The sequence below is a fragment of the Diabrotica undecimpunctata genome, chromosome 8, assembly GCF_040954645.1.
Source record: "Diabrotica undecimpunctata isolate CICGRU chromosome 8, icDiaUnde3, whole genome shotgun sequence".
In the NCBI taxonomy this organism is placed as follows: domain Eukaryota; kingdom Metazoa; phylum Arthropoda; class Insecta; order Coleoptera; family Chrysomelidae; genus Diabrotica; species Diabrotica undecimpunctata.
The window spans coordinates 141,179,247-141,206,908 of record NC_092810.1 but is presented as its reverse complement, the minus strand read 5'-3'; the positions used below and the strand labels follow the sequence as shown (position 1 = coordinate 141,206,908).

Genomic DNA, 27,662 nt, shown 5'->3' with positions numbered 1-27,662 from the left:
TTTAAGGAAAATTGCTCAAACTACCAAAATTGAAGAGAAAATCGTGGATGACAAATTAGATTTTAGATACAAAGGAGGAAAAGAAAAACTTAAGAACGCGGCACTATACAACAGGATAGACAAAGAGATCAAAAAGCAATCAGAATGACTAGGGATAGATGGCTAAGAGTACAATGTGCAAAAATACATCTATTGCAACATTAACACATTAATATGCACCAAAAAGTTTAAGAGGCTGAAGGCTTATACAAGCATAGAAGAGTTGAATGTTTGGTAGACATAATGTCTACTAAACGCAGTGTCTAGTTTTTCTTTCACACTATTAAGTGTGAAAGAAAGACACTTGAAGGAAATGTGTGAAAGTACTTTTTGCAGATAAACGTCAAAATACAGTTAAAAACACAGAATGTCTAACAGAACCCCCGATTACAATTAAAGAAGTCGCGTCAAGTATTAGAAAAACTAAAGATTTTAAAGCTGTGGTGCCTGATCAATTTTCTAAAACTTTGTATGGACGCAGAATTGATAGGATAAATGGATAAACAGCTATACATACCTCGGTACCAATATAAACAGTCAATTGGACGACTGAAATAAAACAACGCATAGTGAAAGCAAGATCAGCGTTCATACAGATAAAGTCACTTTTTAGAAGTCACGATTTACCACTTGGTGTTTTCTACACTGTTATATGGAAAACAGGTTAAGACACTTTCTGATGCTTCTTCAGGAAAGCTCAAGGCGTTTAAGATGTGATGTTATAGACGTATCTTAAAAATTTCATGGGTGAATCTTGTGACTAATGTTGAGGTCCTACGTAGAATGTGCAAATAATGCAAGATTATTAAAACTTTCAAAGAGTGCCCAACATTAGAATATCTTGGGCTATGTTATGTGAAATAAATTGAGATATGGCTTGTTGCAACTCATTCTTCGGGACAAGGTATTTGGAAAGAAAGAAACAAAAAGAAATATAATAGCTTGGCTTCAAAATCCAATCAATATGTCTACAACCCAACTATTTCATATAGCTGCACGTAAAGATACGATAGCCATGCTGATTGCCAACATATAGGCATCGTGGAAAAAACATCATTCTAATTATGGTAAAATAAAACGAGTACTATTATAAAAATAATCTTTATTTTACATATCATTTAAAATCTGTTGAATTTCGTCTAAAGTCTTTCCTTTAGTTTCAGGTACAACGTAGTATGCAATAAAAGTAAATACAATATTACAAAAACCAAACAGGTAAAATGGTCCATATAGACCAGTAGCAGAATTTAAGTAATAGAAAATATTATTTGTTACAATTATACTGCCTGCAAACGTACAAGTAAGAACACTAATACCTTTAGATTTAATACTGGTTGCAAACAGTTCACCCAACATTAATGTTGGTATAATTCCCACTCCAAACGAGGAAACTACTACAAATAGAAGCATACCCACTAGTGGAAACCATTTCCAGGATTCCAAGTTAATTTCTGTGTGTACCGTGTCTAAGTAAAAATATGTAGCTTCGGATAAAACTACAATTCCTGCCAGAAATATTGATATCATATACGCCTTTCTTCGTCCCATTTTATTAGATAAATATGCTGCGCATGAATACATAATAACAGTGACTCCGGTATAAATTATAGCTGACATTTGAGGACTAATATTACCTCCTGCTTTAGCAAAAATAAATTGAGTATATGCAGCAAAAACGTAAACACCCGTGAGCAGTTGTGATATTCTCAGAAATACGCCAGCAGTTAATGCTTTTCTGTTGACTTTGATGCATACTAGATCTTTCCAGGAACCACATTCTTGCGATTGTTTTTCAACAGATAATTTCATAGCCGTAAATTCAGATTCTACGTCTTCCTTACATCTTAACCACCTTAAACTAGATTTTGCGTCTTCAAGTCTGTTTCGCATTATTAGATAATATGGAGATTCTGGCATAAAACTAAAAATTATTAAAAATAGAACTGGTACTGCTAGGCCTATATAAGATGTCAGTTGTACATTGCAATAGCTCCCAATAATATTCATTCCACATTGTCCTAAAAATACAGCAATTATAAAAGAGTTTCCCCATATGCCTCGTATTTTAGGTGTCGAAATTTCTCCTATGTATACAGGAAGCGCTGCAAACACTATCGCATCTCCAGCTCCAGCAAGAAACCTCGCCAAATAGAGTAACCATATATTTGTACAAAAAGCTTTTAAAAGAAAACTTATAATATAAGGCACAGTTGATAAGTTAAGAATAGTTTTTCTGCCAATAATTTGTGAAATTGACACCAAAAAGATGGGTAAAACGAACATTCCTGCTGCGTGTGTGATAGTAAAGTAGGAGGCTTCATTTTCAGATATATTGTAATTTACCTTATCTTGGGTAATCTTAAGTAAAAAAGGAGAAGGCCAAGCGTAGAGCAGTCCACTGGTAAATGCAACGAACGATCCTAAAAAAACCATATTTATTTAGACAAATGTGTTGTAACAGTACACACATTACAATTAAAAAACCTACAACTAAAATATTTAAAAAATAATAAATATAGACGGTTGCGCTTCGGTTCAACTCGAGTCTTCGAAGACTTTGTGAGAGGATTGAATTAAACCGACGCCGACGCAGTTATTAGTGAAATAATACACCAAGAAATACTCCTAGCGACCTCTAACGAGAGAAAATGAAGTCAGTGTCGTAGTAATTACAGTATGCTGTAAACACATGCTAATAAAGCTTATAGATAGATGTTCTACAATGATCGAACATTTATATTCCACTATTACATTAACAATTTACCCATGTAACCATTAATTTTGTACTCTTTTCGTCATTGTTAGTAAAAATGTACCAATAAATGGTAATAATAACCTCTAACAAGGTAAATAATCATAAAAATAACATATAATATAGTATTTTTAACCCTTATGTGAGGAATACTGTACAGGGTGTCCCAAATTTGTATGTTTTGCAGGGTATACCGAAAACTACATGAGATATAAAAAAAATAGTTGAGATGGTGACTTTTTTTTCATTAAAGTAACGATTGTCCAATCAAATCATCAATGGCTCCTAACATTAGCGAGATACAAAGCGATTATTGAAAAATGTCGAAAACGACAGAAAAAACTTTATTGGAACTTTTGATAAATGTATTATAGAAGGGTTCAGTGGCGCACAAAATTTTTTTTTAGAAGGTCTCACTACAGAAATATCATACCAACTTATGCTTTTTTTTATGGGACACCCTATATATTTTAACATTTTTCGTTTACATTTTTAATTCTCTTTCACCTAATTAACATATGTATTATATATCTACTTTCAGTCATTGGAGGTACTATGCAAATAAAATGTTTAGAATTGACCTCATGTTAAAGGCACTTAAAAATAAAACACTCGGTAGCATACTATAACATTTTATTATGAGTATACTAATATCAGCTACATTTTTTATTTGAAAAATTTTTTTTACGGCGTACAGATTCTTGGTAAATCGATTTTTTGCGTTTTTACCTCCCTACGAGGGGGCTTTTTGGGAAAGTCCGGATGTAAAAGTGGTAAACTTTTTTGCATCTTTTTTATGGTCCCAAATGGTCTTTGGCGACTGGAGTATAAAATTTATTTTTAAATATTTTGTTTAGTTTACCTATACAATAATTAAATTTATTATCAAATGATAGTAAATATTAATTGTTTTTATCTAAAATGACATATACTGTAACATCTTGTAAGAATACTCATGTCATCGAGCAGGCTTTGGCAATGTAAGCTTTCATATCCTATCCTAATTATTGTTACGACGTGAAGTATTGTCAACAAAAACATAATTTTTGAAAATTATGAAAAATGCGATATGCATTTGGCATAACTTGAATGTCAAAATAATGTTATTGCCGCATATGAATTATATTTTCAATGATATCCAAAGAGAACGCAACCAGACAAGAGAATTTTTAAAAAGCTTAATTCAAATTTATTACAGTATGGTGTTTCATAAAACCACGGTGTCAGTATAAAAAAATAATGAAGCGAGAGTTGTAAATACATTAGGTTATATATAAGCATACCATAAAATTTTCTTACGCCAAATTGAGAAGGAAATATGTATTCCAAAGACAAGTGCTGGGACAATTTTAAGGAAACATAAATTTAGACCGTGTCATACCTCTGTCACACAAAAATAAACCTAAATGATTAATTAAAAAGGATACGATTTTCAAAATGGTATAGGAAAATGTAATGAAAATCCAAATTTTTATTATAAGATAATATTTAGCGATAAAGCTTGTATTTAAAGCGCAGGAATATTTAACAGACACAATGTACTATATTGGAATGACTTAAATTCCCACTTAGTTCTGGGGATCAGGCGGCAAGAAAAATTCGGTTTTAACGTTAGTTGTTTTGTCAAGCACAATAAGTTAGTTTATCTTAGAAACAAATTTAAATGACATTCTTGGTGATTAATATTTGGCTGAAAGAAACACATTTTGGTTTCAACAAGATGGAGCACCTGTCCATAATGCTAAATTCGTTGAAAATTATTTAAATAAAAAATTTCGTAATCGGTGGATTGGCAATTATAATCCTGTTAGATGGCCCCCTCGTTCACCAGAACTAAATCTTCCTTATTTTTTTATTTGGAGATTTTTAAAAGACAATCTTTATAAAACTAACTTTAACGCCAACGAAGACTTACTACAAAGCATTCATCATTCATCATTCATCAAGCAATTCAATCAGTCAATTTAATCAGCAGTCAATTATTAATACAAAAAAAACGGGAGGAATAAAACTTATTCTAGTTGTTACGTTGTTTTGTTTTTGTTGTTGTTTTTAGGTTTATAAATTAATATTTTTGTAAAAGGAGTTCTGGTTGTTAGGTAGTTTGTAGTTGTTGGTAAATTTGTTATTCATATTTTTTTAAGCAAATTTCGACTAAATAAAACTGTGGAGGATTACCATATCCATAATATAAACTGTTGGAATGCGTTTTGTGCCTTTACCATGGTGTCTAAAATGATCTATAAAAATTTTGTTTGCAGAGTAGCTCGAAACAACTGAAAAAAGATATACAGTATGTCATATTAGATGAAAGAGAATTAAAAATGTAACGAAAAATGTCAAAATATATAGGGTGCCCCATATAAAAAAAAACATAAGTTGGTATCATATTTCTGTAGTGAGACCCCCTAAAAAAATTCTTGTACGTCACTGAATCCTTCCATAATATAACTATCAAAAGTTTTAATAAAGGTTTTTAAAATTTTTCTAATAAAGAAGATATATACCTATAACCCTGTTGTTTTCGACATTTTTCAATAATCTGTATCTCGCTAATGTTGGAAGCTATTGATGATTTTCGGTGTAGGTACCCTGCCAAACACACCAACTTGAGACACCCTGTACAGTTGTACCAATAGCGATTTGACATTAATTTAAATCGAATGAAGCGTTTTCTACTTCCTTAAATTTATAGTAATAACTTAACAAGCTGGACAATTTGTACCATTAAAAAGAAATTAAAAAATAAAAAGATTTTAGACATTTTGGATTCTAGATTTAGATTGATTTAGATTGGAATACATTTGGTAAAAAAATCCGAATATTCCATTTATGATATCACTACATTTTTGTTGCTATCTCATGAACTCTATTATCGATATATACAGTGTGTCCAATAAATTCGACGTCATATGGAAAACTTTTTTATTATTAATTTTATGAGGAAAAGTTATTATTATTAAGATACAATCAGCAGATATCAAGTTTGGCAATATTGTACTAGGGATGTCAAAAATTATGCATTTCGCTCAAATACCCTTATATTTCATAATATGGAAAAGTGTTATTATGAAAAACTCTTTGGGATTAGAAACTTTGTTTTAATATGCAATTACATCCTTCTTATAAAAAAATTGCATATTTTTCGCAAATTTTTTCCGATAAAAAATAAACAAATTTTTACCAAACAATATACATTAAAAATCTAATAGAGTTAAAAACCTTTTTCTGTTGGAACGAAAGAGTTATCATATTTGTAATAAATAAAAATTATGATATCGGTAATTTGAGAAAAATTTGCAATTATTTTTTTTTAATTAGAAGGATGATATTACATAATAAAACATAATTTTTAATTCCTAACAACTTTTCACACATTTACGATATTGTGAAATATAAAGATACTCTACTCTTGAGCGAAATTCATATTTTTGACATACCTCGTATAATATATATTTGATAATAATAAAATTTGATATCTGGTGGTTGCATTTTAGGTTTTAGACAATGCAGAGTTTTTTACTTAAAATCACTTTTTGTCGTAAATTAATAATAAAAGAGTTATAATTGTAATAAATAAAAGTGATATTTGGTATCGGAAATACGAGAAAAATTTGCGATTTTTTTTAAAGCATTTATGAGCAATAAAGTTTGCTCATAAAGGGCACAATCTTTTGAAAAATAATTTTACAAAACTAAAAACAAAAACCCCTCTATTAAAAAAATCGTATGTTGTGTATGAAATTCCCTGCTCGAATTGTGATGGAGTATATATTGGACAAACCAGTCAGCTACTTAATTCAAGAAAACATTCTCACAAATATGACAAAAAAAAAAGAAAGAAAAGAAACATAAATTTGATTTTGACAAAACCAAGATCCTAAAAAGTGAACATAACAGGAAGAAGAGGGAGCTCCTAGAGTCCATACAAATCAAAAAGAATAATAATGCAATAAATGATAAAAAAGATGTCAAAAAGTTTTATTTAATCTAAACACACACAAAAAGATAATCTCAGAAGGCCTATGATGTTAAAATAACTGATTGTTTAAATGATAAACCAACATCAATAAACAACATATTAAATTTTAAAATACATTTTACATGTAGTGACTCAGCGGGTCTGTCCTATGCTTTTATTCTATCTATAATAGTCTGTCCTATTATTTTAATTGCGTCGTTTAATGTATACTTGTTAGGAACGAACTTTTACATGCTTGGTAAGTCAAAAGTTCCTCTTTATAACCTTATAATTAATGTCTGTGGAAATTTTTTTTTTATTCAATATTATTTCTTGAAAAAGGCATGGATTTAATGCCGAAACATAGAAAAAAGTAAATAAAAATGTCTTAGTATCATGACAATTTTTTAATGAACCTAAGCCCAAGAAAATCTACTCGTTTACATCCAATAATTATTCTAATACACTTACAATTCTAAAGAAGTCACAAACTCGTGACGAAATGTTGAGACATAAAACAAATAGAGTTTTGTTTCCTATAGACCGATTGCTGATACTATAAAACAATATTTAACATAGTTAGATCAATAATAATTGATCGTACATTAATTACCGCACGATTATTATTAAACACGATAATATAAAACAAATATATTTTAATACGATATCTTAGGGCTCTTTTACTATTTAACAAAAAACGTGGCTTCAAAGTATCTTTTATAGTTGCCATTAAGGAAAGACTAGACAATAGGAAAATAAATTTACAAAAAAAAAACTATGAAATTATAAAGCAAGTGTTATATATTTTTAAACTAAATCAAGTATTATAATTTTAGAATATCAAATAAAAAGTATACCATACACCATACCTAATCAGAATAATGAAAAATCAAGCATCCATCAAATCATACACCCAGAATTATCAATAAAAAATTGATTAAACTTTTTATAACTAAATTAAATATTCTTTCATTTACTTTTTTCTCTTACTGGTGACACAAAAAATTTATATTTACTTTAATTTTCAATTAAGAAAAACAAACAATTAAAAACAAACACCTAATCTAAATGGATGGCCGTGGTTGATAGTCTCTGTTAAATAAATTATAAGACTAACCTTTTGTCTTTAAAACGGCTGACTCCACCTTATTCTCCATCGATTGTGACCTGTCCACCTCGCTCGTACTTCCCAGATTCTCCAAATACACCTGCTCTCTCCTCTGCCTTAATGGTTGCCCAACTCCTCACTCAAACGTCTAACTCCAGTAACAACTCATTCTCTTCAGACACTAGTCAAATATAAACTATACATCTATAGTTATATCTATAGTATAATTTTTTACTTACAGTATGTCATCTTTTTCTTCAACTTCTTTTGCCTGCTACCACAGTTGGACCTTTTTCCACAAAAACAAAACACAACTTTTTACAAAAATTTACTTTTTGGAAACTCGCTTATTAGCACAGTCGTATCAGAAAAACTGTAATGTCGTCTCCAGGTCTTCAAATCACAATTATGATTCACTAATTCGGAAAAAAACTAAATATCCCTCATGTATCCCTCAATGCCTGGTTTATCTTTTAAAAACATAATATTATGCGATTTTCTCGGTCGGTAATTTGATTTTTGTCTTAAAATTTTCTTTTTATTCTTTCAGAAATTTGAAATTTTAATAATATTTAAATATATTTCTATTGGTGACCGAAAGAATCATGAACTGCAGGTGTCTATTTTATTCCTACGTGGAAAGTCACCACGGATTCGAGGATTTCGAGAATTTTAATGGTAGAAAGTGAAACAATTTTTGAATATTATGACTTTAATGCCAAAGTTGAAAAAGAAACGACAAGCAACACGACAAGCAAGTCGTGGGAAAGTATGGAGTCGGTAATAGAAATGAGAGGGAAGAAAGACTGGTTCAGTTTGCACAGTAACAAAATATGCCAATTGCAAATACATTCTTTAAGAAAAAATCGAACACAAAATGGACTTTGGTAGAACCAAATAGAATCACTACGAACGAAATTGACTTCATTATAACTAACAAGATGGCTACAATAAAAGATGTCAGTGTAATAAATAAATTTCAAACAGGCAGCGACCATAGACTAATCATAGCAACAATTGATTTAGATCTAAAACTAATAAGAATAAAATTAATCTTAAAACCAAGAGTAATCGGTATAAATATTAACAATATAACAGAAAACTCAGGTTACTACCAAAGGACAATTGATGAAAGAATACATTACCAAATTGACAGCTCTCAATTACTGGAAATCATCCCTGACAGAGCAAACGAAATCGTAGGCCCGCAACAACAAAATGAACATAGTAAACATAAAACTAAAATAGTGCTAAAACAAAGAGGAGAAATAAAAGAAAATACAGAGAATACAATACACAGAACTTTATAAGACAATAAGGAAAAGTATTAAGGAAGACATAAGAAAATACAATGAAAGACTGGCAGACAATGCAATCGAAAACGGGAAAACCTATAAGAAAACAAAAAAAAGCATTAATCATCGGGAAGAAGCAAATCGTTGCTCTAACAAACGAAAACGCCAGAACTACATACAGAAATAAAATAATACAACTCGTAACTAAATTCTACAGCGAACTATATAAAGCCCCTGACACACTTGAAGAAGTAATCAGTAACCAAGAAGATGTACCAGAAGTCTTTCCAGAAGAAGTAGAATTGACAATTGCAAAAATGAAAAACGGCAAAGCAGCTGGAATAGATGGTATATCAGTGGAACTGCTTCAATACGGCAATAAAACCTGGAAAATCTTAGCAGGCATATTTACGAACTGCCTAATATCGAGATACATACCAGACCACTGGAGTACAGCAAACATAATTCTCATTCATAAGAAAGGTAGCAAAGAGGATATCAAAAACTACCGACCTACAACTACCTACCTACCTTGTATAAGTCTACTACCAATCATATACAAGATATTCACAAAGATCATTAACAGATTAACAAATGTATTAGATGCTCCACAGTCGAGAGAACAAGCTGGCTTCAGAAATGAATTCAGTACCATAGATAATTTTCATCACAAAATCAAATGGATGTTAGTAAGCAAAACCCAACAACCACCACAGCAACTGATATTAGACAATGAAAGAATTGAACACGTGGATTTGTACATCTACTTGGGAACAACAGTTAACTCAAATTGGGATCAAGCGAAGGAAATACGTATAAGAGTAGAAAAGGCAAGAGCATCGTTCACTAGCATGAAGCAAATTTTCACCTCTAAAAGCCTCACCCTACCTCTCAAAATTCGACTTCTGAAATGTTATGTATTCCCGGTTTTGTTATATGGAATGGAGGCGTGGACAATGACCGCAACATTGATGAAAAAAGTAAAGGACTTCGAAATGTGGGCTTACCGACGTATATTACGTATATCCTGGACTGAGCACGTGACCAACGAAGAGGTACTACGCCGGATAGGTAAAGAGAGAGAGGTAGAAATAAGTATAAAGAAAAGAAAGTTGGAATACTTGGGTCACGTTATGAGACATAATAAATATAGAGTACTACAACTGATCGTTCAAGGGAAAATAAACAGCAGAAGGGGTCCAGGGAGGAGAAGACATTCGTGGCTCCAAAACTTGCGGCAATGGTTCGGATTGTCATCTGCTGAACTATTCAGATCTGCCGTAAACAAAGTCAGAATAGCCATGTTGATTGCCAACGTTCGGAACGGACAAGGCACATGAAGAAGAAGAAGATAATTTTCATACACTTCGAAAACTAATGAATAGAGCTAAAGAATTTGAAATACCGCTAGCATTAACCTTCATAGATATCAAGAAGCCTTTCGATTCTATATATCCCAAGGGAGTAATAGAAGCTTTTACCAACCAAGGCACTGACAAACCGTACATAGAAATTTTAGCAAATACATACAGACAAGCAAAAGCTAAGGTAAAAATTTATGAAAACACTCCTGAATTTCTCATTACCAGAGGCGTCCGACAAGGAGACGTAATATCACCAAAGCTCTTCACTGCAACTCTAGAAAATATATTCAGCAAAATGAACTGGCAGAACAAAGGAATATCCATTGATGGGGATACCTCAGCCATCTAAGATTTGCAGATGAATCGTTTTGATTACTAATAATCCTGGAGAACAACAAGAACTTATAAGTGACCTAAATGCAGCTAGCAGTGAAGTGGGCCTAAAAATGAACTTGACATAAACAAAAACCATGTACAACGATCTAGTGGATGTCCAAGATGTAATAATAAACAACACTGCACTTGAGACAGTAGACGAGTATGTATACCTGGGACAATTAACACATAAATCTGGTTTCTTACTTCCAGAAATCAAAAGAAGAATGAAAGTATCTTGGACATCTTTTGGTATAAATGCAGTTAAATTCAAATCGAAGATGCCAATCCACCTGAAGAAAAAAGCATTCGATCAGTGTACTGTGACTCAAAGGTCAATGAAGCGATGCATGGAATAGAGCGATGATGCCACAAAATTTATTTGATTTGAACAAGAAAAATGTTTTCAGAACAAGAAAGTAACGTGTCCATTTTTATTACAAAATGTCAAGTAGTTTAGAAGATAATGTAAAAAAACAATTTTTTTTTGTAACTTCAAAGGGCTGTAACTTTTTTTGTATACACTTTTGTACTAAGGTAAATTGGATTCAAGTAATTTATTTTTGTCCCCGGAATGCGTGATTTAATTTATGACATACCTTTTTGAAACACCCTATATATAGCCAGTTTATATATTATCAGCTGTGACAGAAACATTTATAGAGATTTGATGAGTGGTGTCTCATCAATGAAATCTTTGACTTAGTGTATTATGCTTGGTATATTTATTGATGGAATTGGCGTAATATATTAGTTGAAATAATATTAAATATTTATGCCTACCTTTGCATAAATAAAAATGCTGTTTATAAACATGTGTCGTATTTGTCAAGTCTGCTTTTAATACACTACCTATATAAAGAAATTATTATACATGTGTGTGGTCAAAATTATAAGTGCGGATTACTCGATTTATTTGTATAACTATAATTTATATAACTAATTTAAATAATATTGCAATTTGTAAGCTTAAACCAAAAGAAGCAACTGAGGAACCAAGTTTGTTCGCAGTTTAATAGTGTGAATAACTTTTTATTTTTGAGTTATCTTTAATGTAATGTTAAGTTATCCTTAAACCCTCTAAGTCCTCTTGTACCCTTGCACAACGTGCGATCTTAACTAAACACAGTATCTATTTCACCAATGTCAAAATACTTTGTAAACAACAACATTATTGTAAGCGATCTCCCCTTGAGATGTGCCAATTTTAAAATATCCAACTTCCCTTAATAAAAAAACTGACATGGATAACTTGAGCCAGACATATCACTCTCTCATCATACAGAACAAATAAAAACCATCATATAGGACAAATAAGGATCATAGCCCTTATTCCTTTTTAAACTAGTAGTCCAAATTGTTACATTCTCCATCGAACACAATAATTTTTTAATATCTTTTTTTCGTGAATGCCCTTTAGTGTCTTTTCATCCATGAAAGACCATAAAATACACAGCCTTATGAAGCCATCATCGGTCAAAATAAAAATTAAAAAAAAATGAACAGTATTATTCAGGCTTTGTTCTTTTTTTTTTTCGTTTGGTTTATTGTATTTTTGATGTTAAGTAATTATATAGTTTTTCATACAATCAAAAAAACCTACAAATTGTTTTGTAAGTATGAACCCTGTTTGATTTTTTATTTATATTCTTACATCATTACTTTTTGTAGAAAACTGAGTATGCCTTTAAATGCCCTGAAAATCATCAGGGTCATCTAACTGTAATGCCACAAATTGGTCGCATTTCACCTGTAGTAATCCTTTCTTAAGTTAACATGCTTCTTTCTTAACTTTGCTGTACCGTACTGATGACGACCAAATAGTCAAAAATACGTATTTATGGTTGCCTATGTATATATATATATATATATATATATATATATATATATATATATATATATATTCTATTTTGCAATATAAGCTAACAAAATTAGATTTCTCAGAAGACAACGACCGAATCTATCAAAAATTAGATATGGATATTAACGATACACAGATGAGATTCAGAAAAGGATTAGGTACAAGAGAAGCTCTCTTTGCCTTAAACGTCCTAACAGAGAGATGTCTAGATGTTAACCAAGAGGTACACGCCTGTTTTATAAACTTTAAAAAGGCCTTTGACAAAGTACGCCACAACAAACTCAAAGTAATCCTGGAGGGTAAGAACATCGATACCAGAGATATACAAATAATATTAAATCTGTACTGGAATCAGCGAGTTAAGATAAAAATAGAAGACCAAACATCGGACAAAATACAAATACGTAAAGGAGTACGACAAGGTTGTATATTGTCACCGCTTTTGTTTAATATCTACAGCGAACAAATATGCCAAGAAGCTCTCTCACATGCAAACGAAGAGATAATAGTCAATGGAGAAGTTAGCAATAACATTCGATATGCTGACGATACTACAGCATCTAGTTGAAAGTATGAATGAGATATATAATGACTACGGCATGAGGATGAACGTCAAAAAAACCAAATATATGACCTTCAGTAAGAATCCAATACATTATAGTATCTCAATAAAGGGTACCCAACTCGAAAAAGTAACCGAATACAAATAATTGGGAACCCCCATGCAGCGGCTCCTTCCCCAAAAAGTTCCTTTTTGGGGAAAAAGGGAAAAAGGGTGGCTGATTACTCTACAATGGATCCCTAGTCATGTCGGTGTTGAAGGAAATGAAGCGGCGGATGAACTTGCAAAAGAAGGCACTACTCTTCCACAGCCCCCTAGCTTCCAATCGTACACATCAGCAAAGTCCACCATTAGAAGAGGAATCAAAGCGAAGATAAAAAGCAGCAAATACAAGCCGGTGCTGGAAAATCTTGGGCCCACCTAATAGAGTCACCAATCCCTCGCAACTTGCCGAGACCCATTAGTGTAGCCGTGTTCAGAACAACTACGGGGCATGACTACCTGGCCTCCCATTTACATCGCATCGGCGTCCGCGAAAATGACAACTCTCCATTATGTGATCAGCCCCAGATGGATGCTGCTCACCTTCCAGAGTGCCCAGCCCTAAAAACAGACTCACCTGAGGAGGATGAAGATCGTCTACGAGAAACGGCTCGTCTATACTGGTCAGCGCGCCACCAAATGGCTAACATGCCAAGGGTGGGCGTTGGCTAGTAAGTAAGTAAGTAAGTAAGGGACCCATCATCAATGAAACAGGTGACCAAAATCACGAGATAAAAAGACGTATTGAAATTGCCAGGTCTACCTTTATAAAAATGAAAGAATTATTTTGTAATCTTGAGAATGTATCTTGATAGTATACTACCCATAATGAAGATATTTCACCTTCCTTCGCGACTAACAGTCTCGGATACTCCTATCAACAAATATTTTCCATTACCATTTTTCAGAGATATCACTCCGGGGTTAACACGGATTCTGAAAAGTGTTGAAAATAGCTTTGGTAATAATAATAACAACATTAAACTTAATGTGGCTTGTAGATCAGCCCTAACAATTAATAATCTTTATTCTAAGATAAAAGATAAGACTCCCATAGATAGGCTTAGTAACATTGTCTACAACATTCCATGCCCCTCTTGCAACAATTCCTACATCGGCCAAACATCTCAATTATTGAAATCACGTATTACACTACACAAAAGTGATTCTCGACTTCACCCTGACCGTTACGCATTAGCCAAACATGTCCATTCCACTGGTCATCTCATGGACTATACTAACACTACAATTCTCCACCATGAGAATAATAAATCTAAAAAAGAGTTCATTAAAATGTCTTATATTTTCCTTATCGATTTTTCCATTAATGTTAAGAGTGACATTAAGAATCTAAGCGATATATACCACTTCTTACTTAAATCAGATACCAAGAACAATACAACATCACAGATAGCTAACTTGACTGATATATCCATTAACAACTAACCTACCTTTATAATTAATTTTCATTAACTAAAAAAGATAACATTCCCTTGCTTTTCTTAGATACATCTCAATAAGATATAATAATACATGAACAATAGAATATAATTAAAAAAGAAAATCAAAATAATATTTCCCTATACTGTGATTTAATTTTATTCGTTTTTTACCAATGAACCTTAACAACATAAAGATTCATAAGAACTACTTGAATTTGTCAGCGCATGCGTTCTGGCTAAAACAGAACCTCACTTTTAAACTTTCTAACAATCAAAAATTTAGTTATTGCCGACAATTCAAAGAATTACCTCCTTTTAAATGTAGTTACATTGGGGTTTTCGATTAACCTTGGGTAAACCTTTGCGTTTTAAGTTCAAAGCTACCATACATTTTAAACCTTAAACAAAAAACTTTTTTGCATATAGTAACAAAAAACACCACTATGTTACTAGCAAAGTTTTTTAATATTCTAACTCTACAATTCTAAGTTACGGTAAGATCAATAATGTTTTTAATAGATAATATATGGTAGCTAATTATAATTGATTCTCTTTCAGCCCTGAAGAAGCCAAATTAATTCTCTTTGGCGAAAACGTTCGGCGAAACAATTGATACTCATTAGAGTCTTTCTTGCAGATTTCCCCAATATTTAAGAGTGTACTATTTAACTTATCTGCAAAGATGAAATTTCTTTTCTTTATAATATATATATATATATATATATATATATATATATATATATATATATATATATATATATATGTATACAATGTGTCCAATTAAGTCGGCATCATATGGGAAGCTTTTGATTTTTAGTATTATGAAAAAAAAATTAAAAGGGAAATCAAATAATGTAATATGTTTTTCAAGTGACATCCAGAAGGTTATCATGTTGCCAAAAGTGGACATGTCAAAAAAATATTATTTGTAAAGCGTTTAGTAGCCTATCATAATACCTTTGAAAGAAGACAATGTTAGTGCTTTGTAGATGTTTTTAAAACAACACAGAGATGTTATTCCCAAAACAAAAACTGGTTCCTTTACTCATGTTTAGTATATATAATAAACTCTGATGACATTGCAGCTACTGAAATAGTTAGTATTTAAAAAATGTCCTACCTGGTCATTCATTCATGAGTAAAGAACTTTTTCACCATCAAGTAGAGCAATCTTAAAGACTAGATGAGTTTCTTTAAATTTCTATACATAAAAAATAAGGTAGCAGACATATACCTTATTTTTTATATACAGAAATTTAAAGAAACTCATCTAGTCCACTATACACTTTTTATTGTTTTATCTGTATATTAACTTATTTTAAAAATTGTCACTCTAATTGTGAAAGTGTATAAAACAAATGTTTGTCATGTCTTTTTTTGTGAATAGTTCTACCTCTGTAAGTTAATGTATGTAATTTTATCGTAATGTTGCTTATATATATATATATATATATATATATATATATATATATATATATATATATATATATATATATATATATATATATATGAGATCAAATATTCCGTATAAAATAATGTAATTTAAAATTAATCTATCAGAAAACCATACGTTTATACCGTACCTACTCCAAAGATTGTCCTATTTTTTGTTTCAATAAACAACGTGGAGAATGTCGAATTACTGCTTACCTGATAATATCGCTATAATTTGTAATGCAGATTTTTCTGTATTTGCAACGTTTTCCTTCACCTTCACACCCGTTAACGGTTCTATTTCGAAAACACATTTTGTTTTATCTATATATTTGGTCATATTCAGATTTTTCATTCACTTTTGCACGCCATACTATCTATTAAACTATTAGCTAGTGTTTAAAATATTCGTGTATTGATATACCATAATATTAGCATTTTGTTGTTTATATTATCGGAAACAGTAGCGCACTTAAATAAATTATAGTGTAACTGTAATTTTATGTATTATCTTAATATTGTTTTGAAGCTATTTTCTTGTAGCATTTTAAATTAATTACTATTTAAATGGGAATAAGCCACAATTAAAGGTTAAAATACGTGTATTGACGTTTTAATTTCCACTTCGGAAATTAATTGTGGCTTATTCCCATTTAAATAGTAATTAATGTATTATCTTTTTGAAAATTAGTAGATAAAAAATTAATGCTGGTTGTGACGAATCATTTAAGACATCAATTTACTTAATGTAATTTACAAATTAGAACAGCAAAGAACATCAATAGAAACAGACAGACAAAACAGATGGAGAATGGAACAACAGAGAGAGATGGAAACGATTGAGCGAGGGAAGGCAGTGAATACTGTAGAATCCCTAAATATATAATTTACAAATTAATGGCATTAGCCACAGGAGACTCTAACTTCTTGTTTAACCTACTCATGGCAAAATTATAAACAAAGTAACATCTCCCAATCTCGGATACAGAATGGGCAACAAAAGAATTGGTATGGTGTGTTACGCAGATGATGCACCAATTATTGCCGAATCAGAAGATGATCTTCAGAGACAGCTCTTTCAGTTCTTAGTTCTTTCAAATAAGCAGCCAACTAAATACGACCATTTCTACAAACAAAACTAAATGTATGACAATAGCAAAAGATCCGCTCAGATGTAAGTTAGCGGTTGAGAACAACCCCATAGAACAGGTGATGCAATTCAGATATCTGGGCATAGATATATTAAGCACACACGACCCAGTAAAGGACCTAAGGATCAGATCAACAAAGCATCCGCATTGTCGGGATGTCTGCGGGAGATAGTCTGGTCAAATCCGTATATGCGCACAGATAGTAAAATTAGACTTGCATACGACCGATCATGACATATGGTATAGAAGTGCGCGAAGATACCAACAAAACGAAACAGATGCTAAGGGTTGCCGAAATCAAAACACTGGTACACTCATGTAAGACGAATGGATGAGAATAGACTCCCAAAAATTGCCCTAGGAAACAACCCGCCGGTTCAAGACCTCCCGGAAGACCACCTAAAAGATGGAGGGATAGTTGGCAATCTACCTCCCAGGAAATTAACCAAAGGCAGCTTCAGAATTAAACGTAGAAGAAGAAGAAGGAGAGGATACTCTAACAATTTTTTGGAGAGGAAGATTCATTGATAAGAACTTATTTTAAAACTGTCAACTGTTGAGAAATACCACAATTCCAGTGGCGTCTTTACTTCATTATTATTTTTTTAGAATTGAATTATTTTACTAGAAATTAACTACATCGTGATGTCTCTTTTCGTGCCTTTGTCGTTTTGTAAATTTCGTCATAACCCAAGTCTTAGTATTATGGGAATATAGGTACGCTACTTAGTACGATTAAAGCTTTTACTTGGATTAATTTCTTAAATCCACACACATTTAATATTGTTCTGAAGTTATTTTTTTGTAATTACTTTTGAATTTTAAAGTAATTACTATTTTAATGGGAACAAGTTATAATTGAAGGTTAAAGTAAGTTTATTGATGTTTTAAGTTCCACTTTGGAAATCGTGCTAAAAATACAAACATTAATAAAATAAACAAATTTTGTTTTTTGTTATTTGGTGAAAAATTCTTCTAATTTAATTTTATCTGACTTATATACATTGACAATACATACATATTATACATTTTAAAGTAGAATACTTTATATTTTTTGATTTTATATGTTTCTGACTACGTTATGTTTATTTACTGGTATGTACTATGTTTATATGTTTTAATATGGATAACCAGATCCTACCGCATTCTGCCGAGGAATTTGCGACACAATTAGTTTCACTTAACATAATTAGAGCCGCTTCGTTGATTTATCTTATCAAATTCTCTATTTTTAATATAAGAATGATGTTCAGTTATTCTAACATGTAATGGCCTTGATGTTTCACCTAAATAAAACTGATCGCATTCACAAGGTATTTTATAAATGCAATTCTTTATCCTATCTTGTTTACTGTTAGGTTTAGTTTTAGACAAAATAGATTTCAATATGTTTGTTGTTTTGAATGTTATTGAAATGTTAAATTTATTTCCTATCCTTTTAGGTTTCTCTGATAATCCTTTTATGTGTGGTATTGTTCTTTATTTTATATTTATTTGTTAATAAACTCTTTATTATTATAAGTTATTCTGTTCTATTAGCATACTGGCTCACAGAACTGAAGATACAGCCTCGTATACCGGACGGAACTGTCAGACGACGACATGCTCTATGACAACGGAAAAACGAATTGGTAAACGAAAACCTAAACACTCCATCACAAGAATCGTAAGATGTAAGTTAATGGTAGAGAATAACCCCATAGAACAGGTAATACAATTCACATATCTGGGCATAGATATATCAAGCACACACGAACCAGTAAAGGACCTAAGGAGTCGGATCAAAAAAGCATCCGCATTGTCGGGGTGTCTGCGTGAGATAGTCTGGTCAAATCCGTATATGCGCACAGATAGTAAAATTAGAATCTACAAGACTTGCATACGACCAATCATGACATATGGCATAGAAGTGCGCTAAGATACCAACAAAACGAAACGATACTAAGGGTTGCCGAAATGAAAACCCTAAGAACAATAGTGGGCAAAACAAGAAGAGACAGGGTAAGAAATACAAACGTCAGAGAGCAGTGCAAAATTCAAGATATTGTAAGATGGGGAAGGCAGCGTAAGAGGATGTGGTACAATCATGTAAGACGAATGAATGGGAAGAGACTCCCAAAATTTGCCCTAGGAAACAACCCGCCCAGTTCAAGACCTCCCGGAAGACCACCTAAAAGATGGAGGGATAGTTGGCAATCTACCTCCCAGGAAATTAACCAGAGGCAGCTTCAGAATTAAACAGATCGAAAGATCTCCAAGAAGTAGAAGAGATTCTGTTCTATTAGGTCGATAAAATATTAGAAAAATCGAAGAAGCGGTTCTAACTCTGCTAAATGAGACCAACTGTGTCACTCAAATTCCTTGGCAGAATGCAGTAGGATCTGGTTTGCCATATTAAAAGAGAAAGTTAATAAAAGGAAAATACCAGTATTAGTAAGTCAGTAACATATCGAGGATACATCATTTATGTTTTTGAAATAACGAACATATAAAATTAGAATTTGGTGTTTATTGAGAATAAACTAAATGTAAGACCAAATACTTAATCATGTCGGGAGAGTATTATGAGGTATGTTTTTCTGGTTTTTTGCTCATGATTTACTATGGAATCACTAACAGGAGAATTTTATTGTCATCATGGCATAAGGTTGTCTTTTAAAGATGAATTACATACTATAATTTTTTTTCTGACGGATATTCCCAAGTTAAAGTTGATTTCATGTAGTCAATTGAACTATCTTACAATAAAGTCGTCCCAAAAACGCAACTCAGAAATATTGGCAATATCATTTTAAAGTAGTCTACTTTAAAATGTATAATATAATGTCTGAATTGTCACTATAAATGAGTCAGATAAAACAGTATAAAGTCTAAATAGTCTATTACTTATACAGTATACTCCCTCTATAACGAACACGGTTATTACGAGGTTTCGCTTATAACGAGATACATTAGATGTCCCGTGAAATTTCTATTGAACTATAACCGTCTATAGTGAGGCAAATTTGGTTATAACGAGAGAAAATAAGATCCAAAAACGTGTTTTTTATGTTTTTGGTCCTGTCGTGGCCATAAATAAATACCTTTTCAAACAGCCCCTCAATAAACTTAACTGCAGCCCGCAATAAACTTCTTTACATTGAATAAATACAACTGTTTCACATCTTTAGAAACAATATGATAGAATAATACTGGACCATTTAAAGCAGTTAAAAATAACAGAGTTCTTAAAATTGCAGAAGCAATAGTTTATGTTATCCTTGAAAATACGCTTTATACATTATGTAGTTGGAAAAAAATATAAGTACAGATTTTTTGTTATAAAGTATATCATTGATAATAAAAGTAAACAACTCTTTTATGTTTTAATATATTTCATTGACAATAAAAGTAAATAACTTTTTTTCAAAAACGCCATTCAAACAATATTTATTAGCATCTTATATTGCTCCGAATGGCTTCACTATAGGAAATTAATGGTTTAGAAAACTACAGATTGATATGTATGCACAGTATTATTATTGTCTGATATAACGAGATCGGCTTATAACGAGGTAATTAGTCTGTCATTTCAGTTCTCGTTATAGAGGGAGTCTACTGTATTAAAATACGCTGGTGTATCGTATATACCTGTGAATGAGCACTACGACAAGAGATAGGGGTTTGCTGCTTGGTGTTATTCACTCCAAAGATCCCTATTGGTCGAGTGTTAGCTTAAAAAACCAGAATATAAATAGTTATAAATAAAATTGTTTTCACTAACAATCGTTATATTTGTTATTTAGCAATTAATTATCTGAACAATTTTGTTTAAAAAACGTTGTTGTCTACCTACTTTAATTTTAAACGTCTCAAATAAATTCAAATTTCGACGTAGATAACAATACTTTTAAGATGCTTTTATGAAACGCCACTGATAGAGGGTAAATAATTAAGAATTCGGATAGATTGTGTTTGCTAAAACGCATCCTGAATACATTTATTGTTACAGCTGGCTCACTGTTGTAAAGGATCGCATTTATTGCCCATTAAAATGTATGGAGAGTTATCAAAATGTTGCGAACCAATATTATTTTAATTGTCGTATTAGTAAACGGCATTAGTTACATTTACTAGTCACTCTCCTTAGTTTCTTGTTAGAGTATAGTTAATAAATTCGGCAGTATTGCAGTGGCACACCTAGAATTTTTCAGGGGGGTTTAGTTTTAGGGATAGAAGATTCAGATATCTGTTATCCTGCCTACCAACTAAAACCAGCCTCTCCTACTTGTGCGCAGAACACTGTTGATGATTTTCTTCTTCATCTTTCTTTTTAATGACTGCTCGGATGTAATTCTGAACACTATTCCATCTCTCCTTATTTCCAGTCATCTTCACGATCATCTCTCTTATAGTCACAGGGTTCATACCTATTTCTGAACATATGAAGATACGCCCTACAACAGACAATCTACCCAGTCCCTTAGGCTCGGGATTAGCATCTTGGTCCACTAGGCAACATCTTCCGTGTTGTGCCATGTAACACATGCAGAAAAACACAACCCGTGGTAGTTCATAAGGCCGCCACAGATACAGTCCTGTAGGCGCATGCTACTCGCAACAGACTCGTTATATCTATTCTTATCATGAGCCTCATATTAGGTATCTTTATCTAAATATACTAAAAAATATTAATTATTGTGTATTAATTATTGTGTATTTATACAATCATTATTTTATTCTACATATTTAAAGTGGTAATTAAATTAAATTAAATTAAATTAGAGTTTTGGATTTTTTGCATTGTATGTGAAAGATAAGTTACATTTCCCTACTATTCTTTATATATTTTGCGCTGGGGGGGGGGTGTTAACCCCCAAAATCCCTGGGTGCGCCACAGAGTATTATCTGATTTTGTATCATCAATACTTCAAATTTATCATTAGCAGATGATCAGCAGTGGATCATTTACTGATTTTTTAATTGTTATCTCAAAGTATTACAATCTTAGTGCATTTTTCTACAATAATTTGTACTAAAGTTTGTTAATTGTAGAGTTTTATAAAATTATTTCGACTAACAAAATTTTAAATATAAACTACATAACTTTTATCCATGCATACGGGTATCAGCTGAGTGCTTATCATGACGTTAGGTTCAATTAAAGATCAAGTAAACAATAATTACTTGCAATTTATTTCTAAGTATATTATAAATAAATGAAATTCAAAAACCCGAAAGAGATATAACTAATATTCTTAGACATAAATATACTAAATTAAAAGTGGCATCAACAAATTGATCAACAACGTTACTCAGATTAAAGTTATTCGTGTAAAAATAGAGCCTTTAAATTGAAAGGAATCGTCTGGAGGTATTTTTCCAAGTTAAACAGCTAAATCGTCCTATTCACTTAATAGCTGAGGCAACTAATGTGGATAATATTTGTGTGGAACAAATAACAAAACTTGGGCTTAGTCGCAAAGAAGTGGGTTACGAAAATAAATAAATAAAAAACTTATGCTGCTCTAGCGGGGCTGGAAGTTCTTAACTGTTTCAATGGCATTGCCTTTTATATAAAGTGGCCGTAGAATTCGCAGGAAAAACGGAAAGCAACACTCAAGAAATAGCAGTACTGGGCAGGAGAATAAAAGGTATTTGCACCAGAGATAAAAACAATCATATAAATATGTGTCAAAAACTGGAGCAATATGCAAACCGCCTTGAAAGTCATGAACTATTTAAAAAAAGTTAAATATTTGGCAATTCAAGACAATAATGGAGAAGTAAAAACCGACATAGAGAGCATTGCAGAGACCTGGAAAAATACTGCTTGAGTTATTGATGTATTAGTCTCAAAAAACAAGAGACATGCAATCAGAGACGCGGAACCAATTGTTTTACATTTAGATGTAGAGAAGGCTCTCAACCAATTAAGAAACAAAATAAAACCCAGTGATCGGTAGCATATCAGCGAGAACTCTGAAAGCAATGGACGAGATTGACGTAGATTTAATACTGGATATATGCAACAAAACATGGATCACAGAAGAATGGTCTGGTAAGTGTTGCGAATGAACCTTTATCCCTATAAATAAAAAAGATCACTAACTGTATGCATCAATTACAGAACCATTACCCTTATTCCTCATGCATACAAAATCCCGCTATAACTAAAATTCAGATATCTGCCTATTGCGCTTTCTACAACATATAAAACAGACAGATTGATGAATTAACCGATAAGCGGATTATACAATTTGCATTCCACCACTTGTCTGTAAACCACGGCTAATATCCTCCGCGAATTATATTTATAAACGTATTTTACAATTTTTAGCATAAACTTTTTAAACAATAATTTTTTTTATCGATACACTGCATGTTTACAATCTACTATATATACAGAGTACAGAGTAATAAGTAAATAGTCTGTAAGTTAATTATTGTGAGTTTGGTATCGTCCAGTGATAGTTCTCTAAGTATTATTGCGGTAGGTCTTCTGGCCATACTCTCCTTAGTCTTCTTTCGGTAAGTGGTTGAATACATATCACCATGGAGCTTTTACTTATCATACGGAGTATTTTGGATTGGAATGTTTAGAGTATTTTTATTTTTGAAGGTTTAGTGCAGCCCCATAGTTCTATTCCGTATGTCGAAATTGGTATGAGTATAGCTTTGTACATAAGCAGTTTATTTTCAAGAGATAACTAGGACCTTTTGTTAGCTGGCAAGAGCATATTTTTTAGTTGAAGATCTAATTGCTTTCGTTTAGTTTTAATGTGCGTTTTTTATGTGAGTTTTTCATTCAGATGCAATTCCAAGTATTTGACAACTGATTTTATGAGAATCGGGTTATTAATAATAGAAACGTGCACATTTTCTTGTTGCAAAAGTAAATGTACTGATTTGCTGGCATTAACATTGATCGTCCATCGCTTAAGCCAGTTTTGTAGTTGGTCTAAATAATTTTGTACTTTTTGTAATGCTACATTAGGGTGAATTTCCACTGCCAAGATATCCATATGATCGGCAAGAGTAGCTAATAAGGTATCATTTGAACGTATTAGAAAGAATCTAGCTAAGAACGCTACTCTGAGGTCCGCCAGATTATATGATAGTAGCTGTCTACTTGGTAATTTGAGTAGCTGTCTTCAATTTTGACTTAGAAGTAACGGTCAGTAAGATAAGATTTTAAAATAAAGTATAGTTAATCTGTTTAATCTCAGTTTGTAGAGGAGATCTTTATGCTTCTCTTCTTCTTCTTCTTCTAATGGCGCTACAACCCTTTGTGAGTCTTAACAATGCTTAACAATGTTCTTCCATTCTTCCCTGTCGGATACTTTCCTTCGACACTGCCTGATGTTCATGGTTTTAAGATCCCTCTCTACGTCGTCTATCCATCTTTTACGGGGCCTTCCTCTTGTTCTGTTTCCTTGGGGCTTCCATCTCTGGACTACTTTTACAGCTCGATTATCTGGCATTCTTTCTAGGTGACCAAGCCAGTTTAGTCTTTGTGACTTTACAAATCTGACAATATCTGCGCTCTGCATTAGTTCATCCAGCTCGTGGTTCATTTTAATTCTCCACGAACTATCGCTGCATTGGTTTGGATCTTTATGCTATACTCTATCAAATGCCTGTTATAGATCGAGAAACACTCCAAGCGCAAAACTTTTACTCTTCGAGAGTTGTTTTAATTATATTTACTATTCTGTCTCATTTTTGAAGTGTTAACGTCTAAATTGACGTTGTGGTATAATTTCGTTTATCAGGTTTCAGAATCATAGTAACTTAAGCAAATTTCCATTGAATTGGAAAGTAGGCCTAGGTCAAATCTCTTTTTTTTAAGAGTGAATTTGTTATTGTCGGCCATTTAAATTTGTTTGTAGTCTTCATGTGTGAGGGTCAAAACATAAAACTGGAAGGAGTCGTTTTTTTCTTCATGTAGTGCTCTATTTAGTTTATAATATCCTGTTAGGGTACGTTTAGAGAATTTCGCGTTTGTGCGGTATTCGACTACCTCCTCTTTTTGCTGCTACTACTTCTCTTATATGTATGGAAAATTATATTTTTCTTTTCTACAGAATTTTGGAATATATTTCAGTTTGTTTCTTTAGTTGTCAGTTTGGGTGGTAGTGTTTCCCATATTATGTGTGTTACGGCAAAATGTACCAAATCTAAGATTTTGTTGGGGTCCATAGGCCAGTATGTTGGTTTTCCCGTTGATAAATATTTTAAGTTATTCTTTTGAATGGTATTTATTAATGCTCTTTGGCATTTCAGTCTCCTGCTACTATGAATTTGGATCCAAGAGTTTGTATGAAATCATGATACTTTTCGCTTGAAATGGGATGTCTAGTTGGAGTTTAGATTGATGTTAAACTGAGAGAGATGTTTGTTTCAAGTTTATTAATTCCCTCTTGCATTTTTGTGGATTTGTGGAATGAAATTGTGGATCCATGTATTTTTGATCATCTTGCTCAATTTCTCTATTTAAAAATAAAATCTGAAAAAAGTTATAGTGCTAATACACACAGAAGACATATAACGTATCTAATGGCATCTTGATATTAAAACAGTCGTTAAATAATGTTGATTGGGCTTCAGTTGTTTCTCTCAAAACAGCAAACAGAATTAGCTCAATTTATTACCGAAATGTATGTAAAGTTAACTGAAATCAATTTTCCTAAAAAAATCATGCATAGTAAAGCTCCAATTTCTTGGTTTGATGATGAACTAGTAGTAATACGTGAAAATCTTTCCACAGTCAGGATAATTGCTGATGTTACAAAAGAATAATATAGTGAGTATAAAAAGTTTAAGAAGCACTATAAATCAACAATATCATTAAAGAAAAAATCACATATTTTGAAACATTGTTGCTATTCAAAAACGGAGTACCCAAGTACAGCTTTTACACGATAGTACTAGTTTGGTCAGGGTATTTGCCTATCATGATGATATTTTATGTTTTTATATTTTTATTTAGTGTGTCTGTTGTTTCTTAAATTATTAATATTAAATATCTGTTTGTAATGTTTAAATTCGCAAAAATGTTATATTTATGTATGTAAAAATTGTCATTCTTTTTCCTTTGACTTGTCAAAAACAAAACTATTTTTGTATATTGACTAAATAAATTCTATTCGATTCTATTCTATTCAGTTTCCTTTAAGGTCCTGAATATGCTGTCTCCAAGATAAGCTTTTTATCAATGATACCAAGAAGTGTCAAATAGTTGACTATTTGTAATCGAAGTCCATTTAGAGTTAGAGTTAGAGTGTAAAAGTTAAAAAAATGACTTTACAAACCATAATTTTAAAGGATTTTTTATACTTTTTGAGTAAAATTGTTGCCCTTTCCATATAATTTACCGGTTTTATCTTTAGTATTTAAAATCAAATAGCGATCTTACATTGTTATATTGTTTAACCTTTTCCATATTTTGTTTATCAATCACCAAATTTATCCAAGGCCGTTGTTAAATACCTGTATTAAAAAATGTCTTCAGAAAATCGTTACTTGCCTATATACCCTATAAACTCTTATATTCTATAAACGGTAGCCGATATTCTAGGTGTATAAGATTCATAACAAATGACTATCAACGTTCTCGATATCAGTTGTTAAATAGTTAAAAAACTATTATAATAATTCTTGTTAGACTGAACTGACCCTTCCATTGAGCTACACATATTATCATCAATCACTTTTTGATAATTTAAAATTTAAATTAATGAAATATTGTTACTGTTTTGCTTAAAATAGAACAAATTAGTATTCAGAATTATGTCATAACTATTAGTTCGTTGTTTTTAATCAAATATAGTATTTTTATTTAAATTTTTCTATTATTGTAGAGTCAAATAAAATGTAAGTTAAACAAGATTAAATTTCAAAAACTTACCTATTAATATAGCCACAATTTGTGGCCAATCTTTTCCTTCTAGACCTTTTTCAACCCTTATTATAGAGATCGTCATGGTTTTGATACCTGTCTAATTTTTCTATTCTAAATAATATTAAAAAATGTCGCGATTTTATATTTGTGCTGTTTTAAATCTTTATTGCTATGACTTAACAAAAATTACTTATTGACTTAATTTTCTCGTGATAAGATCTGTCCTTCAGAACTAGAAATAAGGAAACAACCCGTAGCATAACAAACTGCAATATTATAAATTATGGGAACTGTGTTGGCCTTTATTCATATCAAGACCTTAAACATTATGTAAACGACATTACTTTATTCTTCGTTTATTAATATTTTTACAGACTTAATCAGTTGCACCAT

At 31.7% G+C, this 27,662-nt stretch overlaps 1 protein-coding gene across 2 annotated transcripts; it reads right to left on the bottom strand.

The window, feature by feature from the left end:
* Nucleotides 1-1,124: 1,124 nt before the first annotated feature.
* On the bottom strand, nucleotides 1,125-27,662 carry LOC140448130 (facilitated trehalose transporter Tret1-2 homolog). 2 transcript variants are annotated; one of them, XM_072541214.1, is made up of 2 exons: nucleotides 27,276-27,662; nucleotides 1,125-2,459 (listed from the first exon to the last, which is right to left on the bottom strand). In XM_072541214.1, exons 1-2 carry the CDS (start codon nucleotides 27,349-27,351, stop codon nucleotides 1,147-1,149), a joined length of 1,389 nt encoding a protein of 462 aa, XP_072397315.1. In that variant the 5' UTR covers nucleotides 27,352-27,662; the 3' UTR covers nucleotides 1,125-1,146. The 2 variants fall into 2 exon arrangements, with proteins under 2 accessions (XP_072397315.1, XP_072397314.1); XM_072541213.1 differs by lacking the exon at nucleotides 27,276-27,662 and adding an exon at nucleotides 16,452-16,650.